The 18,064-nt window shown below is 40.0% G+C and overlaps 1 protein-coding gene across 3 annotated transcripts in view; it reads right to left on the bottom strand.

The window, feature by feature from the left end:
- Nucleotides 1-18,064, bottom strand: part of npat (nuclear protein, ataxia-telangiectasia locus) — a 42,196-nt gene that overhangs the window by 1,816 nt on the left and 22,316 nt on the right. For 2 of the 3 annotated variants that reach the window (XM_041198522.1, XM_041198524.1), the window contains 7 exons: nucleotides 17,728-17,824; nucleotides 14,082-14,207; nucleotides 11,957-13,873; nucleotides 10,333-10,451; nucleotides 8,972-9,086; nucleotides 8,461-8,533; nucleotides 2,857-3,985 (listed from right to left, as the gene is read on the bottom strand). In XM_041198522.1, coding sequence (XP_041054456.1) covers nucleotides 2,857-3,985; nucleotides 8,461-8,533; nucleotides 8,972-9,086; nucleotides 10,333-10,451; nucleotides 11,957-13,873; nucleotides 14,082-14,207; nucleotides 17,728-17,824 — 3,576 coding nt within the window. The remainder of the gene's footprint in view (nucleotides 1-2,856; nucleotides 3,986-8,460; nucleotides 8,534-8,971; nucleotides 9,087-10,332; nucleotides 10,452-11,956; nucleotides 13,874-14,081; nucleotides 14,208-17,727; nucleotides 17,825-18,064) is intronic. The other variant, XM_041198523.1, reaches the window with a different exon arrangement.

Here is an 18,064-nt window from a genome sequence, read left to right as displayed (position 1 = left end):
GAAATATAAGCTGGTTTAAGGTGGTGTGGTTGTAGGGACAAACAAGCAGTGATAGAAGCAGATCATCAAAAGATGTCACAGACAACAGAACAAAAGAACACATGTTAAAGTTGGTGATATCCAAACGAATGTACTAATTAAGAATGGATGGTAGGGCACTCAAGGTATAGCTCTAGTGGGGGTGGGGGGAGCATAAAAGATTTAAAAATAATGGAAATAGGTGGGAAAAGAAAAATCTATATCATTTATTGGAAAAAAACAAAAGGAAAGGGGAAGAAACAGAAAGGGGGTGGGGATGGAGGAGGGAACTCAAGACCTAAAGTTGTCTTGAGCTCCCTCCTCCATCCCCACCCCCTTTCTGTTTCTTCCCCTTTCCTTTTGTTTTTTTCCAATAAATGATATAGATTTTTCTTTTCCCACCTATTTCCATTATTTTTAAATCTTTTATGCTCCCCCCACCCCCACTAGAGCTATACCTTGAGTGCCCTACCATCCATTCTTAATTAGTACATTCGTCTAGATATCACCAACTTTAACATCTGTGTTCTTTTGTTCTGTTGTCTGTGACATCTTTTGATGATCTGCTTCTATCACTGCTTGTTTGTCCCTACAACCACACCATCCCCCTCACACACACACCTTAAACCAGCTTATATTTCACCCCTTCCTTGGATTCACCTAGTTCTGTTGAAGGGTCGTGAGGACTTGAAACGTCAACTCTTTTCTTCTCCGCATTAACCTTGTATCCCTGGCAACCTCAGAATTTTTTGTTGTAATAACTTGACAAGATGTGGCTCCAGATTCCTCTGAAGATATCCCAGAGGATATTAAAATTGTGGCCTGGAATTTCTTTAAGTACCACTTTATCCTATCCATGTTATGAAAATTAAAGTTTGAAGCCTTTAATGTACATTATGCACAGCACTTTTAAGAACATGCAATTATGGAAGCTTTTATTTTTTATGCAGCAGATTCTGTTGCTGATAAGAAAGACATAGAAAATGCATTCCAAAAAGTTACACAACGCCTGAAATAGTGACCTAAGGGTCTGTCATGTAAATGTAAACATTCTGAATTCCTTGACATTCAATGGAATTACCATCACTGAAACCTCCATTATCAACATCCTGGGGGTTACCATTGACCAGAAACTGAACTGGACTAACCATATCCTGTGGTTACAAAAGCAGATCAGAGGCTAGGAATCCTGCGATGAGTAACTCAAAGCCTGTCCACCATCTAACAAGGCACAAACCAGGAGTGTGATGGAATATTCCCAGCTTGCCTGGATGAGTGCAGCTCATACAACACTCAAGAAGCTCGACCCTGTCCAGGACAAAGCAGCCTGCTTGATTGACACCACGTTCACAAACATTCACCCCCTCCACCACTGACACACAGTACACACTGCTGCCACTATCTACAAGATGCACTGTAGGAATTCACCAAGGCTCCTCAGACAGCACCTTCCAAACTCACACCACTACCATCTAGAAGGACAAGGGCAGCAGATAGATGGGAACACCACCACCTGGAAGTTCCCCTTCAAGTCACTCACCATCCTGACTTGGAAATATATTGCCATTCCTTTACTGTTGCTGGATCAAAATCCTGGAACTCCCTTCCTAATAGCACTGTAGGGATAACTACACCACATGGACAGCAGTGGTTCTAGAAGGCAGCTTACCACCACCACCTAAGACAACTAGGGATGGGTAATAAATGCTGGACTAGCCAGTGATGCCCACACCCCCTGAATGAATATTTTAAAAATGGCACAAATGCAAGAAACACCTTACCTGGTCTTCTGCATATGAACAGAGCTGCGTTAATGAGACAATTAGGCAGACTTAACTTAGGGGATGGTGCAAACAAATCAAGGAAATTTGTCCAAGGTGTAAAACTGGTTAAAAATTTCCGAAGGCAAAAAATTGCACAGCTCAATTCTTGTATAGTTACACTGAAACTTTGTTGGATATTCTAGGCCTGTATTTCTAATAACTAAGGTTAGGAAGTCAAGATACTTGCTGGATTCAAAATGATGCTGCCCACATAAATACTGGGGCTAAACAAGTGTAACATAAATAGTGCCAGTGTTCTTGTTACTCAATAGAATGGCTTAATTATTAATCATTTCCAAACACTGAATAATCTGAGATGAGTTCCCCCCTGCCACCACCCCGTCTCCAAGGGCAATGGTCATCTCAAAAGTGTGATCCAACTGAAACAGCAAGCAGGTAACCATCTTCATATTATTGTCTTGGCTTATATAACTGTAATGTACATTCTCTGTTTGAGGAATTAGTTAGCAGTATTTAGCTTTAACTCCAAAATGATCAACAAGAAAAAGTCTAATGATTTCAGACAGAAATACTTGATTTTTTCATACCCTTCAGGGTTGAAAAGAGGATTTTTTAAAACTCTCTTCAAACTGCAGGGACCAGTGCCCATAATTGGAAATAATATTCTAGCTAGGTTGAACTGATGTTTTACATGGACCTAGCATAACTTCTCACTGCTTCAATTCATAAAGCCCAAGAACCCATAATTATACTAAGTATTGTGTTACTCTGCCAGGAACATGCAAAAATGTACCACCCAGATCTCTTTCGCCTGCTCATCTAGCTGGTTCAACACATTCTGAGTAAACGTACCTCATTCTGTTCTGTGTACTTATCTGCATTACACTTCATTTCCACAGTTCAGCCTACATGCAAGTTTTGGCTGGGCTCTTTTTTAGTTCTTTGCATTAACAGTGGCGATAGTTTTCTTTATCTTTGACCAGACTGGCTGTGTTTTGCCGAACATCTATTATTAGATTACCACGTAACAAAATCCTAAGACTGAGCTACTTACATGTGATTTTGACCGTTTCTTCTTTCCAGGCGAGTTGGAATTTTGAAGATCTGCCCTGCTGGATAAAGACTGCTGTCTATATTCTTCCTCTCGTTCTTCTAGTTTTCTTTTTTTTGTCTGGCTAAGTGGAGACTTGATTTGACAGGTGCTATCTTTCAGAGGTGTGGTACCAGTAGTCCTTGCAATTGCAGCCCTCGAGAGAATCATTAGCGTATGTGCAGCCATACTAACACTGTTTTCACTTCCTGTTTCACTTGCTGGGCTGCATGCTGGTATGTCTGGTGTTGTTGGAGGTACCATTACCCTTGGTGATGCCTTCTCATCTCCAAAACCTTTGTTGCGTGGAGTCCGTTGAAAATCTGAGCAATCATCCGGTCCTTCGTGTACGTTACAGCCTGGTGTCCTGGGCACAGCTAGGTCAGCATTACTAGTTTGTTTTGGGGCAGGGCTTTGCCTCTGCATATCCTGCAGCATCTCAGCCGCCTGTTTAGTCAGTGTGCTGGTCAGGCTAAAACTATCACTTTTATCTGGATTCCTTTTCGAAGCAGTTTCTTGAGAGGATGCAAGAGCAGTGGTTCCCTTTTTGCACTCTTGCTGAGATTCAGGAATTTTATTTATACCATCCTTGTCTGCGATGGTAGTTTGAGAATTAGGTCTCTCACTTTGAGAGCTTTTTTTTTGCATTTGAATATTTGAAAGATCAGAAGTTTCTCTACCTCTCTGTCTAACCTGATCCCTACTTGCCTCATTTTCCTTATTAGCTGTTGTTTTGTGGAATGAATCATAAGATGGGCCAGAAGATAAATTTTTATTTTTCTCTGATTTCCCCTGTATTTCCCTCCCTTTATTAACCCTTGTATCTGTCCTCTCAGACCTCTCCTTGTGCTGGGAACTAAAAAGTCTGTCAGATTGATTTATGTTATCTGTACAGTTTTCTTTTTTCTCTTGACTGGTGTTAGACTCCATTTTGGGTTGGTCTGATTCTGTGGCAGCTGCATTATCAAAGCAAAGTACTCGTCTATGGCGCTGAGATCTCAATTTTGAGCTTGATGCATTAGGTATCTCCACTGGGTACTCTCTTGATTTTCCTAATTGGTCTACAGGAATATTCGGGTCTGAATTTTCACCCCTAGAAAATAATTCAAATTTTGTATTATATGTTGCAGCTTTTATCAAAGAACATAAATCACAGAAGGCAGAAATTATTTCCCTGATCTTCTATCATGCTCCATACCCTCTTAAACAGTATAAAATTTATCACATTTCGACTTCTCTTTAGCTTTAAAGAGGTCGTACGGGCTCAAAACGTTACCTCTGTTTATCTCTTTGCAAATCTTGTCAGACCTGCTGAGTTTTTCCAGCATTTTCTATTTCAGAAATTATTTTCTATGCTTCACACAAGGAAGCACTTTATTTGCACTTGCTTTCTTCCCAGATGTTTTGGGAAAGAATAGATTTTCTTTTAAATTTGAGGAAGAATCAATTTCCTTGAATCCCACACCAGCTGCTAAGCAGCTAAGGGCAGATCAGGCAGAGGTAAACTGCAAAGAGAAACTGGAAAAGTGGGCATATGCTGTACTTGACAATTATATGGTGATAGTTCAATCCTAATAATCTCACCAAGGGGCAGCACATAGATGAGAAACAGGATGGGGCCAAGAGGAGATAATCAGTGATACTTTGGCTATGGTTAGTTAGATTAGAATGAAGCCAGGTGAGAGCAGTCCCCACCCATCTGGACACTGGAGAGGAACTGGAAGAGGACGGTGTGGTCAGCTGTGTCAAAAACTGTAGACAGGTGGAGGAGGATGAGGGGACAGTTTACAGTTGTCACATTCACATAGGATGTCACACTGAACATGGGTTCAAAAATATTATTCTAGAGAACCAACCATTCTAATATACATTATTTTTCCCCTATGTCTCAAAAGCTCAAATAGTCTGACCTTAGTAAGACTGAATCCAAAAAGAAATGAGAAGTTTTTGTGCTCAAAGTAAGGATGGTTAACACTGAGGAATGACAAATTTTACGTTAGGCATTCAGGTGAAGTATATCAAGTTCAGCAGTTAGGTGCAGAGTAAAACTGCCTTTGTAATAACACAGCTTAGCCCCAATCTCAAAACATACTCTACAACGAATCAGTGTGGCATCTTTTTCAATTTCCCACACCAGTTCATTATAAGTCCTCAAACAAAGTTTGCCAATTTACTGCCAAATTTAGTTTTGTAGACCCATTTCTATTAGGAACTGACTGAGGCATAGAAATTCACTTCACACAGATTGACTATAGTCATCCGAAAGAGGAGTTTTTCAGGCCATCGTTTTGGGCACAGTTTATACTCAAAGGCCATTAAACAAACAATCATGAGTTGGATAGGATAGACTGACATCAAAGTGAAAGTTTCAACTCATGAGTTCAAATGTCTGCTTAATATTTTATAAGAATACCACCTACAGTGCTAGAGGAATATATAAATCAAATTTGCTTCAGCAACCTATGAGAGATCAGGCCTTATAACTAAAAGCTCAGAAACTACAAATCTGAAATAAAAATGGGAATTGCAGGAAATACACAGCAGGTCAGTTAGCATCTGTAAAAAAAAGGCTAGTAATTAATATTTTGGGTTTGTAAACTTAAATGAGTAGGAGAACAAAAACAAAACAGATATGGTACAGGTGGAAGAAATGGAGGGGGATAAGGGAGAAAAATCAACAGACATGGCAATCAGAGAGTGAATAAACAGAGTGAAGAGCTTGCAGGCCCTCAACATCCCTAGTTGCCCTTGAGAGGCTGGTGGTGAGCCGCCTTCTTGGACTGCAGCGGTTCAAGGAGGCAGCTCATCATCACCTTCCCAAGCGCTACTAGGGATGGACAATAAATGCTGGCCCAGCCAGCGAAGACAACATCCCATAAATGAATTTTAAAAAAACACATGACATAAAAGATCCGAGAGGTAAATGTGAAGAAGTAAAAGGCCAAAAGAATGAGCAATTAGTGTACAGTGAAGAGCTACAGAGAATCCCTCACAAAGTGAGGAAAAAAAATTTGGTGGGGTGGTGGAGGATGTTGGGGGTGGGAGAGAAAAAAATGCACGGTAAATGCAGATGCGAGATTAAAATGGCAAATGTCAGCAAACTACAAAGGAAGGAGCAATTCTGGATTTAGTTTCAGGAAACAAACTGGACAGGTGGAATGGATATTATCTGGGAGAATTTTGGTGGTAGTGAGAAATAATTCAGCTAGATTTAGTGTGATAGACCAAGAGTAAAAGTTTTAATATAAAAGCTAAATACTACGGATGCTGGAAATCTGAAATAAAAACTGAAAATGCTGGAAAACTCATCAGGTCTGGCAGCGTTTGCGGAGACAGAAACAGAATTAACATTTTGAGTCCATATGACTTTTCTTCAGAGTAAAAGTTTTAATTTGGGGAAAGGCTAATTTTATCAAGTTGAAATGTGATCTGGCAAAAGTGAACTGGAAACAGGGTCAGAGTAGTGGGAGGTATTCAAGGAGATAGAGGTGCAAAACAAATATGTTTCCAGAAATAAGGTGGGTCTCTCAAATTGAAATGGCACTGGAAGTAAAAGAGCATGCAGAGTAGGATAAGGCAAAAAAAAAGGAAGGTTATGTCAAATACTGGGAGCTCAGTAGTGCAGAAAGCCAAGAGTAGTGCAGAAAGCACGAGGATAAAATTAAAAAGGAAATCAGAAAAGCAAAGAGAGGGCATGAAAAAACACTGGCAAGTAAAATCAAGGTAAACCCAAAAATATTTTACAAGTACATAAAGAGCAAGAGGTTAACTAAGGAAAAAAGTAGAACTGATTAGAGAACAAAAATTAACTTATATATGAAGGCTTTCTTATTGTACACTTTCACAAAAAGAGGGGATGATGCAGAATTGATGTTAAGTCTGGATGGTGTAAACATAACGAAAGGAAATATTTCAGGGTTTACCACCTTTGAAAATGGATAAATCACCACATCCAGATGAAATGCACCCCAGGCTGCTAAGAGAAACAAGGAAATAAGTAGTGGAGGTTCTGACTATCATTTTCCAGTCCGCTAACTACAATTGTGATGTTGGAGGACTGCTAACATTGTACTGTTGTTTCAAAATGGAGAAGAGGGGTGGGGAGGGTGCAAATTATTAGAAAAAATCTGAAGGCCAGTATAAATCGTAATTCAGATAAACACGGATTAATCAAGGGCAATCAGCACTGATTTAAGGGAAGGCTGTGTCTGACTGACTTGGCTGAATTTGTTGAGGAGGTTAACAAGGAGGATCGATAAGGCTAGTGCATTTAATATAGTCCACATGGATTTTAGCAAGGTACCACATGGCAGGCTCATCAGAAAAGTAAGATTTTAAGGGCAAGTTGAATTCAAAATTGGTTCAGTGGTAGGAAGCAAAGAGAAATAGTTCTAATGCCTGGCAGGCCATTTCCAGTGGTTTCTGCAGAGCTTGGTATTAGGACCATTGCTTTTCATGATATACGATCAATGATTTAGACCTAAATGTAGAGGAACATAACTAAGAAGTTTGCAGATGATACAAAAATTAGTAGTGTGGTTGATAATGAAGAAAACTAGGCTGCAGGAAAATATCAATGGACTAGTCAGGTGTACAAAAAGTGGCAAATGGAATTCAATCTGGAGAAATGTGCAGCAATGCATTTGGGGATGGCAAACAAGGCAAGAGAAAACACAATAAATGGTAAGATACTGAAAAGGCCAGAGGAACAGAGAGACCTTAGGGTGTATGTCTACAAATTCCCAAAGATTCCAAAAGGAGAGGTAGATAAAAGTGGCTAACAAGGTATACAAGATAGCTAGAGTACTGTGTACAGTTCTGGTCACCACATTACACCACTGGAATGGGGACAGAAGAGATTTACAAGCGTGTTGCCAGGATTTGAGAATTTTAACTATAAAGAAAGATTCCATAGGCTGGGGCTGTTTTCTTAGGAACAGAGGAAGCTGAGAGTAGATTTAATTCAGGTATACAAAATTGAGGGACCTAGATAGGTCCTATTTCCCTTAGCAAAGAGATTTAGAGTAACGACAGAAAGATTAGAGGGGAGTTGTGGAGAACTCTTTTCACCCATGAGTGGTGACGGTCTTCAACACACTGCCTGAAAAGGTGATAGAGGCAGAGACTCTTGTCATATTTAGAACAAAAAACCTAAGTATAAACTTGAAGTGCTGTAACCTATAGGGGTAAGGACAAAGAGCAGGAAAGTGAGATTACGTTGGATGCCTATTTTTCAACTAGCATAGACACAATGGACCAAGTGGCCTCCTTCTGTGCCATACATTTCCTGTAAATCAATGTTTAAGATCTGCCAGCCCGAAAGGGAAATAAAAGCACTGCTTCCCATTCTTTCTCCTAAAAACAGATGAACTCATAGCAGTGCTACATCTCAATCCAGCCATGAGATTAAACTATGCAGGCATTAGATTTTGGTCTCTTGCCACAAAGATCTGAAGCCTAGGTGAAGTCAATATTTTGAACTGTTCAAGTCCACCTGCCCAAGCATCATTTCTAAACAATAACTTTAACAGCATACAGAATGACATATCAGTCATTCTGGTGTATTACCTGAGAGGCCGAGAATTACTTTGTGTGATTGATGGATCTATTGAAATGAAAGTGCCAATAACAGATGACGGTCCTAGAATACAAGACAATAATAGTAATTCATTTCATCAATTTAGTGTAATCCAGGGTAACTACTTAAACAAAAATGAGAAAGCAAAACACCAACTTACTTTTTTTTCCACAATTACATCTCTCCAAAAAAAAAGGAACAATTAATATGAAGAATGAAGGTGCCCATCACCAAACCATATAAAGCTCTATTGTGGTACTAAATTACAAGAGTCTGCTTTCAGCCACCACAATGGTGAGAATTACAAATAAGTGTTCCAGGATACGCAGATGTTTTATAAATTGTAAAAGCAGTTAACTGTTAGAATACCATTTAATTATTTGCTCATGCAAAGTAACAAGCAGGAAAGAAAGTGTGACATTTAAATAGCTAGGTACATTGTCAAATGAATTTTTTTGCGGTGAATATAATTCATAGCCATTTCTTTCCGTACATGCTAACCTGCATTTAAGGTGCTTGGCTGAACAGCTAATTGCGGTGGTTTCCTTGAAATGGGAAGTTTGCTGAATCTGTTACACTTTTTGCCAAGTGATGATGATACTGGCATACGGAGAACCTGGTCGAAATAAATAGAAAATTGTACAACAAGTTCTGCAAGTGACGACTGACATTTATGCATTCCACCTTCAGTCTGGCAGAAAAAGTTATTCCTATCCCTTATGTAATGGTCTGGTGTACCGTGCAGCCATCCTGTCCTAGAGGTGAATCGCAAACTTGCTACTGAACTTCCACCAATGCCACTTCACATGATAGGCTCCAAAGAAATGCACACCAGACCTGGGGGATAGCTTGTACTTTACCCCTCTCTTTGTCTGCAAGGTGTCACTTCATAACATGGCTTAGGTCAGCAACACACAACAGCAAATTGCAAATGAGAATCCAAGTATTTAATAACGAATAATTGCTTTCCAGTTCAAGTATGATCAGCAGAACCTCTCATTATTTGAATGAATAGCAACAGTGGAGCAAGGAATCTAAACATTCTGTGCATCAACTATTAAAGAATGCCCAGATCCTAACTTACACCAAAATCCATCACTCTCGTACTGAAGGACCTAGATTAGCTCCCAATCCACCAGTTCGCATCCCTGAGTCTAAATCCCTTCATGGCCTTGCCCCTCCCTGTCTGTAGCTTCCTCTACAACCCATCCACCACCTGAAATATTTACTCCCTCTGCCATCGATGCATAATGGCAGCATTGTATACCATATACAAGATGCACTGTAGCAACTCACCAAGGCTCCTTTAATAACACTTTCCAAACCTACGACCCCTATCAGCTAGAAGGACAAGGGCAGCAGATGCATGGGAACACCACCACATGCAAGTTCCCCTCCAAGTCACACAACATCCTGACTTGGAATTATATCGCCCTTCCTTCACTGTCGCTGGGTCAAAATGTGAAACTCCCTAACAGCACTCTAGACATACCTACATTACATAGATTACCACGCTTTAAGATGGTAGCTCATCACCAGCTTCTTAAGGACAATTAGGGATGAGCAATAAATGCTGGCCTAGCCAGTGATGCCCACATCCTGTGAAAGAATAAAAAATAAGAATGCTTTACCACAAGTAGCTCTTGAGGCAGAGTTTATGACATTGTTTAAAATGGAATGGTACAGTGCGCCAAACAGCCTCTCCCTGCACTAATTTCTCTGATTCTGTTTCACATACAACAGAATCAATCAAATTCTCAAAGTCCCAAATCAATGTACAATTATCCACAACAAATGCAGCAACTCAAAGTCACAGATTATGTACTCCAATGCAGACACATACAGGATTCTTATGAACTGACCTGTTGGGGCGACACTGTGAATGAAGTTCCATTATTCGGACCCATTATTGAAACAGGAATCATTCCCATCATTCCTTGCAGCACTGGCTGGACAGGGGATGTAATAATAAAAGTTGACCCTGAAAAATGTAACACATTTAACTTTCAGTAACAGGATAAGTTAGAAAACCCCAAGCAAAAGGTTACGAATATACATACAAATTAGGAGGAGTAGGCCACTCAGCCCCTCGAGCTGGTGCCACCATTCAATAAGATCATGGCTGATCTGATTGTAACCTCAACTCTACATTCCCACCTACCCCCCCATTGCCGTCATATAATGAGTCACTAGGGGTAGTGGCCAGATACCATTCAATTTGGAAGTGGGACGGAAAAACATGAATGTCATCTCGGGTTACTCTGTTGCCCCTCACTGGAGATAGGAGATACGGCTGCTCATGTGGCTGTTCTCTATCATAAGAAATAGTGAGGGAAGGGAATAAATATGTATTTTCAATTGGCATTTCTCTTGTATAAACACGGCACCTTGAGTAAACCTAGAGAGTGGCAGTCAGCCACACAGACAAGAAAACCACAGGTTCAATCTCTTTTCTGTAACGTATTAGCTGAAATTCAGCTCGTCTCTGTTCTGTATCGAGTTAACTGCCAGAGCAGCAGTTTTGAGTATTGCTGTAATCACTTGCAAAGACAATCAAGAGAGGAAAGAAACTTCATAGGCAGAATTTTGCCCTTGGATGGCGTGCGGACAGCCAGCCCCCGCCACCAAAACGGGGCCTGCCGCCATTGAGTGGGCAGGCCAATTAAGGCCTGCCCGACAGGAAGTGCTATGTGCTTCCTGTGCAGGGGGGTGGAGGGAATCCCCATTTGTCAAAATGCCCTCTTTCGTGCACATGTGCACTGCTCCCTGAGGCAAAGTCCTGTCTCAGGGAGATTCGTGAGAGGTAAGTAAAGTCTAAAAATAGAAAAATATAAAAATTAACATGTCCCTCTCATGTGACAACATCACACGAGATGGGACATGTTAATAATAAACACAAAATTTATTACATTTTTTAAAAATGGACATGAAACTTCATCCCTCCAGCGGATGAAGTTTTTTGAATAATCTGGAGCCCACTGAGGCTCCTGGCCTGCCCGCCAGCCTTAAGCTTGGACGGGCAGGTCTTTAATTATCTTAATTAGCCTGTCAATGGCCTCAATTGGCCACTGACAGGTTGGCGGGCAGACAGCTGATTTCGCTGTCCGCTTGCCTTCCTAAAAATTTAAAGGGACCGGGATGACGTCAGGGACTCCTACCGACATCATCCCGCGTCATTTTCCCCTCGGCGAGCAGCCCCCGCCCTCAAATTGCCGAGGGAAAATCCTGGCCCATGTAACGGTCTCCATTTGCTCTGCTAGTTATACTAGTATTCCGTCGCTTGCCTTTGCATCAGCTGCTTATGACACCAGCTACTCAACAAATATGTGCCCAATATTGTATTAATTCATAAAGCTGGGTAGTACAATACACTAATGGAAAAAAAAATGCTGGCAATATCACAATAACAATCATGCATGAAGTTGGAAAATTTGTTGACAGTATTACAAACGTCAAAAATTTGCAATTTGAGTACAGCCTTATCACCTGCACCTTGTGAAAAACTTGAAGATACAGGCTGTCCCATGGTAAAAACTGTGCTCGACCTTGGAGGGGTTGATAAAGCTTGAGGAACTGATGTCGATATAGTGGTGGAAGCAGAGCTGCTTGGTAGCATTAAGACATTTGTAGAATTTCCTTGGTGGTCCAAAATAAATGTGTTCCCATTATTTGGTTCCTCTCCCTTCCTCAAAGATTGCCCTGCAGAATCTTGCACACAAGTTGCTATCAGGACACTGTTGGATTGCCCAAACGTGGTAGTGGCAGGCAATAGTTGAATAAGCCCAGTGTCTTTTGATAGGCTAACTGGATTTTGTGACAACAGAGTACCATCAGTCTGTGGTATATTAATGGTCACATTACTTGAGGTAATGCTTTGTGCAGGCATAGCTTCAACTTCAGTTGCTGCAACATTCTGCTCACTGCTTTCAGGCTCCTCCGCCAACCCCGAACTATTTGTAGTACTTTCTGTTTCTTCAGTACTTACACACTCATTGCAACTAGGATTGGTTTCAGTAACAGCAACATTATTGCTACTTGACAAAGGTTGGCTCAATCCTTTGCCTTTTAAGGGTGTACCACCTGGAGAGGACAATATAATTGTTGGTACATTTTCATTTGTAATACTAGATACAGCATTACTTAATTCTGGATCTGATGAAGACTGTTTGGGATCATCACTAATTATTATCTTGAGAGTTACAATATTTGTGGGATCTACCTCCATTGTGCTGGAAGGTTCAGCATTTGACATTTTAGAGGTGGAAATAACATCAGTCTTTGCAGAAGTGGAGGTGAGGTGTGACTTAGACGCCATGTTAGTTGAAACACTTTCAGCTGCAGCAGTCAGGCCTGGAGTAACAAAACTCTGTTGAAGGGATATACCCTTAACCTCAGAGCTCGATTTAGAAGAAGAAGCAGAGGAAGAAACTGGCTCTGCTGGATCAGGCAACTCCACTTCAGAAGAAACAGTGCACGTTTTAATCGCACCAGGTTTAAGGGAGTTTACTGAACTAGAGCTTACAGTGGAACTATTTGATGCTTCAGGTACAGTACAAACAAGGACATTGGTTAAAGAAGGGCTTTTAGAAATTTCAAGCGTGCGCTTGGCATTTTCCTGATCTGGCACTATAGTTACTGAGGAGTTATCAGAGTTAACTGATAAGGGCTTTCTTTCATCCAGAGAAGCAGGCTCACATACAGAACTTTTCTGCACTACAAAAGTTGACTGAACTGATGCTTCAGAACAAGCTGAAGGTGGTATAGTACAAACTACAGTTGCAGCTTTATCACTTGTCCTTGTAACACACACAGTTTGTGTTGCTGGCTGTTCAACTTTATGCTGACTTATAACTGCTTTTGACTTATTAGTATAAAGTGAAGACTTATTAGCTTCTGCAGCAAGGCCATTTTGACATGTCAATTTGGATACTGATTCTGCTTTCCCGTTGTGATTAGTTAACTCTTCAATGCCCATAGGGTCCTCACTGAGCTCTTGTTGTGTAAGTGGAGACAGTTCTGCCTTTTCATGATAAATAGATGATGACTGGGCTTCAATCTCCATTTCAGCAATGTTCCCAGCTTCTTGACACTCTGACATTGCTGAAGTAGTTGTGTGAATAGCAGCAACAGATGAAGGAAGGTCAGATACAGAACTGGCTTCTCCATGGGTCCAACAGCTACATTTGGATGCATGGCTGCTGGTCGTCCGACTATCCATTGAAAGCATGGGTCTGTTTACATCAGTTGTGTTGAAGGTTGAAAAAATTTGATTTTCCTTTTTTGTGCATTTTGTAGTAGAATTTGATTCTGATGACATTTTATTTTTATGCATTGTCCCATCAGCTTTGCTTTTCTTCTTATAGCCGCTTGACACTTTCTCAGAGGCCATTGAAGGTAAGGACACTAGGAAAGCAAAGGAAAAAAATAAACAAAATTACATGATTTGTAAACATACTACAAATGTATTACAAATAGTTTAAATGTTACACTCTTTCGTGAGTAAAATTATGCAAATATACATTGAAGGTAATGCATTTAGTTAAGAATTTTTGATACAAATCCACAAACATTTATTTGATTTTATAAATTAGTAAACAAAACTACAACTCACCCAATTCCTCTGTTTGATAGGTGTTAAATACGTCAGGGAATGCCGAACTTGCACTATTTTCTATTATTTCCAAGTCTTCTTGACTGCACTGTCCATGATCACCGTCTTCACTCCTTTTGGATTTACCTAAATTAAACAAATTTTAGAACAGATAAAATACAAATGTACTAAATTATAAACACAACTTTAGATATAAATTTAATCCCAATGAATTGTTTCAGACTTATTTCAGAACCAAAATGTACTATTTCTCCAGTTACCACCTTAGGGGAAAAAAAAGTCAAAATACCAAAGATTTAAATCATAGAATGATATAACACTGAAAGAGGTCATTCAGTCCACTGTGCCTGTGCCACTTGTCAAATAGCTATCCAATTAGTCAAATTTATCATAAGCTTCCTTTTCTGTCTCATTTTAATGTTTTGAGTTATCCTAGCTGTATCTTTGAATGTCCTTCCTTTCCTTCTAGTGAGAATGTGTCCATTCTGTATCCAAACCATCTTCTCTCTGATGATCTCCCACTGTTAATTTACTGTTTTAACTGCCAATCTTTGATTCCAATCCACCTGGGCCAGATCCCCTTTCAGCTCACTGAAATTAGCCCTCATTGGTTGAGTATTTTCACATCAGAGTTTTCCTTGCCCTTTTCCATAACTTCTCTAATCTATTGTGATTACTGTTTTCCCAAGTACACCCACTGCAACTTGTTCCACCTGCCCTACTTCATTCCCCAGAATTAAATCTAGCACAGCTTCCTTCCTGTTTGGGCCGAAAACGTATTAATCAAGAAAGTTTTCTTGCACACACTTAAGGAATTCCTCCCCTTCTTTGCCCTTTACTTTGTTATTTTCCCAATCTATATTAGGATAAGTGACGTCCCTCACTATCACTACTCTGTAGTCTCTGTCTTGCTGCAACGTGCCTGCAAATTTGCTCCTCTGTTCCCACTATTTGATGGCCTACAGTATACACTCAGGAGTATAGTTGCTCCTGCATTGTTCATTAATTCTAACTAAATGGATTGTCTTTGAACCCTCAAATACATTATCATTTTCTGGTGCTGTAACAGTATCTCTGATCTATATTGCCATTCTCTCTTCTTTCTTTCCTTCCCTAACTTTCCAGAATTGTAACCAGGAATATTAAATGTCCATTCCTCCCTTTGTTTGAGCCACTATTGCCCAGATATCATAATTCAATGTGCCTGCAGTTCAGCAACTTTGTTTACCAATCTATGCACGTTCATAAATGCAGAGAGTAAAGAGAATGTACAAAACCCATAGAACATCAGCAAAAGCATTTTTAATCTAAAATTTGGTACTCTAATTAATGCTAAAATACCTCGGTTATATGCATTCTAAATTCCATTTGGTGACTTCCTGCATTCAGCAAGATGAGGAATACTGAACTGGAGAATATAACACTTTTCCCAAATGTCTAAATTAATGACTGTCTAAAATCAGAATAAAGCCCTACTTTCCATATAGTATTTTGGGCTTTGTTAATAGGGGCATTGAGTATAAGAGTAAGGAGGTCATGTTGAACTTGTATAAGCACTAGTTAGGTCTCATTCGGAGTACGGCGTCCAGTTCTGGGCGCCATACTTGAGGAAGGATGTGAAGGTATTGGAGTACAGAGGAGATTCACAAGAATGATTCAAGGGATAAAGAACTGTAACTATGAGGATAGATTGGAGAGGTTTGGGCTGTTTTCCTTGGAGGAAAGAAAGCCGAGAGGAGACTTGATAGAGGTATTCAAGATCTTGAGAAGTATGGACACGGTAAATAGTGAGAAGTTGTTCCCGCTCAAGAGAATCAAGAACGCAAGAGCACAGATTCAAAATAATTGGCAAAAGGAGTAAACATAATGTGAAGAAAAACTTTTTTCACCCAGAGTGGTTAGAGTCTAGAACGAACTTCCTGAGAGGGCGGTGGAGTCAGGTTCAATTGAAGCATTCAAAAGGATTGCTATCTGAAAAGAAAGAATGTGCAAGATTATAGGGATAAGGCAGGGGAGCAGGACTAGGTAGAATGCTCTTTCAGAGAGCCAGTGCAGACTCGATTGGCTGAATGACCTCCTCCTGCACTGTTAAAGAAGTTCTAAGAACTCAAGGATTTTCCACATCTCATTAGGCTCCCAGGAAACAGGTCTCTCAGTTTGTTTTTTGCACATTGACAGCATTTGCAAATACATTAGTTTCTAATCTAATCTTAGAATCTGAACTGAAATCTGGTATAGTAATTTATAAACTTTTCCAGCAGAATATGATACAGTGGCCACACCTCACAAAACCCCGCTAATAAACTGGAATTGTCTAGCTATATTGAAGAAATGCCATGGCTCTTGTCCTAATATGCATTTATAGTCACATCCTTAAAAGAACCTTCCGACAGATTTCAAACTGAATACTGGCCAGAAGGATTGTATCCCAGGCTGTTAAAGAAAGCTAGAGAGGATCATTTTCCAATCCTTAATGGATACATGCGAGGTAGCAGTGTATTAGAGGTCTGCAAACATTGTACCATCATTTAAAAGGGATGCAATGGATAGGCTAAATAATTATAGATTGGTCAGTCTGACTTCAGTGGTGGGCAAATTATTAGAATCAATTCCGAGCCACAGGATAAACTGTCACTTAGAAAGAAACCGCTTAATCAGGGATAGTCAGCATGGTTTTGTTAGAGGAAGGTCATGTCTTACTAATTTAATTGAATTTTTAAATGAAGTAACAGAGAGGATTGACGAGGGTAGTGAAGTGGATATTCTCCACATGGATTTCCATAAGGCAGATGACAAGGTCCCACATGGCAGACTGGCCAGGAAAGTAAAAGCCCATGGGATACAGGAGAATGTGGCCAGTTGGATCCAAAATTGGCTCAGTGACAGGAAACAAAGGGTGATAGTCAATGGATGTTTTTGCAAAAGCGGTTTCCAGTGATGTTCCAGGGCTCAGTGTTGGGTCCCTTGATGTTTGTTGTATATATTAATGATTTGGACTTAAATGTGGGAAGCATAATTGGGAAATTTGCAGATAACACAAAAATTGGCTCTGTACTTGCTTGAGAAGAGGCTAGGGTTGTTTTCCTTAGAACAGAAGAAGCTAAAGCGTGACTTAATTGAGGTGTACAAAATTATCAGGGGCCTAGATAGAGTAGACAGGGATGCCCTCTTTCCTTAGTGGAAAGGTCAATTACCAGGAGGCACAGATTTAAGGTGATTGGTAGAAGGTTTAGAGGGGGCATGAAGAAAAACCTCTTCACCCAGAGGGCGGTGGATGTCTGGAATTCAAAGTCTGGTTTGGTGGTGGAGGCAGAAACCCTCAACTCATTTAAATGGATCTGCACCTTAATTGCTACACGACCAGGTGTTGGAAGGTGGAATTAGAACATGTGGAGTGTTTAATATATTTTCTTTAGCAGCCAGCACAGACACGATGGGCTGAATAGACTCTTTCTCTGCTGTAACTTTTCTATGGTTCTAATATTTGTGGTTGCTATTGATTGGCTGCAATGAGAAGTTGTATTTGTTTGCACAAAGACTTGTACCAAGAGAACCTTATCTGCTCTGATCAAGTTCATTATTAATAGATTTTTATTGAGCATAAATTTTAAAAAGTGTACACTTTTTGATGGGGCTTGAAACAAACCATAATCAAAGAGATCAAACAAAGCCTGAAATGCAGGGTCTGATTCGGTCTGCTCCAAGATATCCTGGATAGCTTCATCGGACATATGGACTTCATCCTACAAAAAAATAAAAAGGGCATTTTATTTAAGATTTTGATTTCGTCCAGCTTGGACTATGGATATACTTGGTGCCATCAGGAACATATGAAAAATAATAAAATAATTTGTTTTTTTAAAATTAAAACTAGTATTTTGTTTTCTTTCCCTGCTTTGAAAACAATGTTCCTCTTTTCTCTTTCCACTTTTTCACCATCACCCATTTGTGCATAAATATTTCTCAGCATCAAAAATCAAAGC

Source organism: Carcharodon carcharias, chromosome 11 (genome assembly GCF_017639515.1).
Source record: "Carcharodon carcharias isolate sCarCar2 chromosome 11, sCarCar2.pri, whole genome shotgun sequence".
Lineage (NCBI taxonomy): Eukaryota > Metazoa > Chordata > Chondrichthyes > Lamniformes > Lamnidae > Carcharodon > Carcharodon carcharias.
The sequence above is the reverse complement of the archived record's forward strand: the minus strand, read 5'-3'. Positions and strand labels throughout refer to the sequence as shown.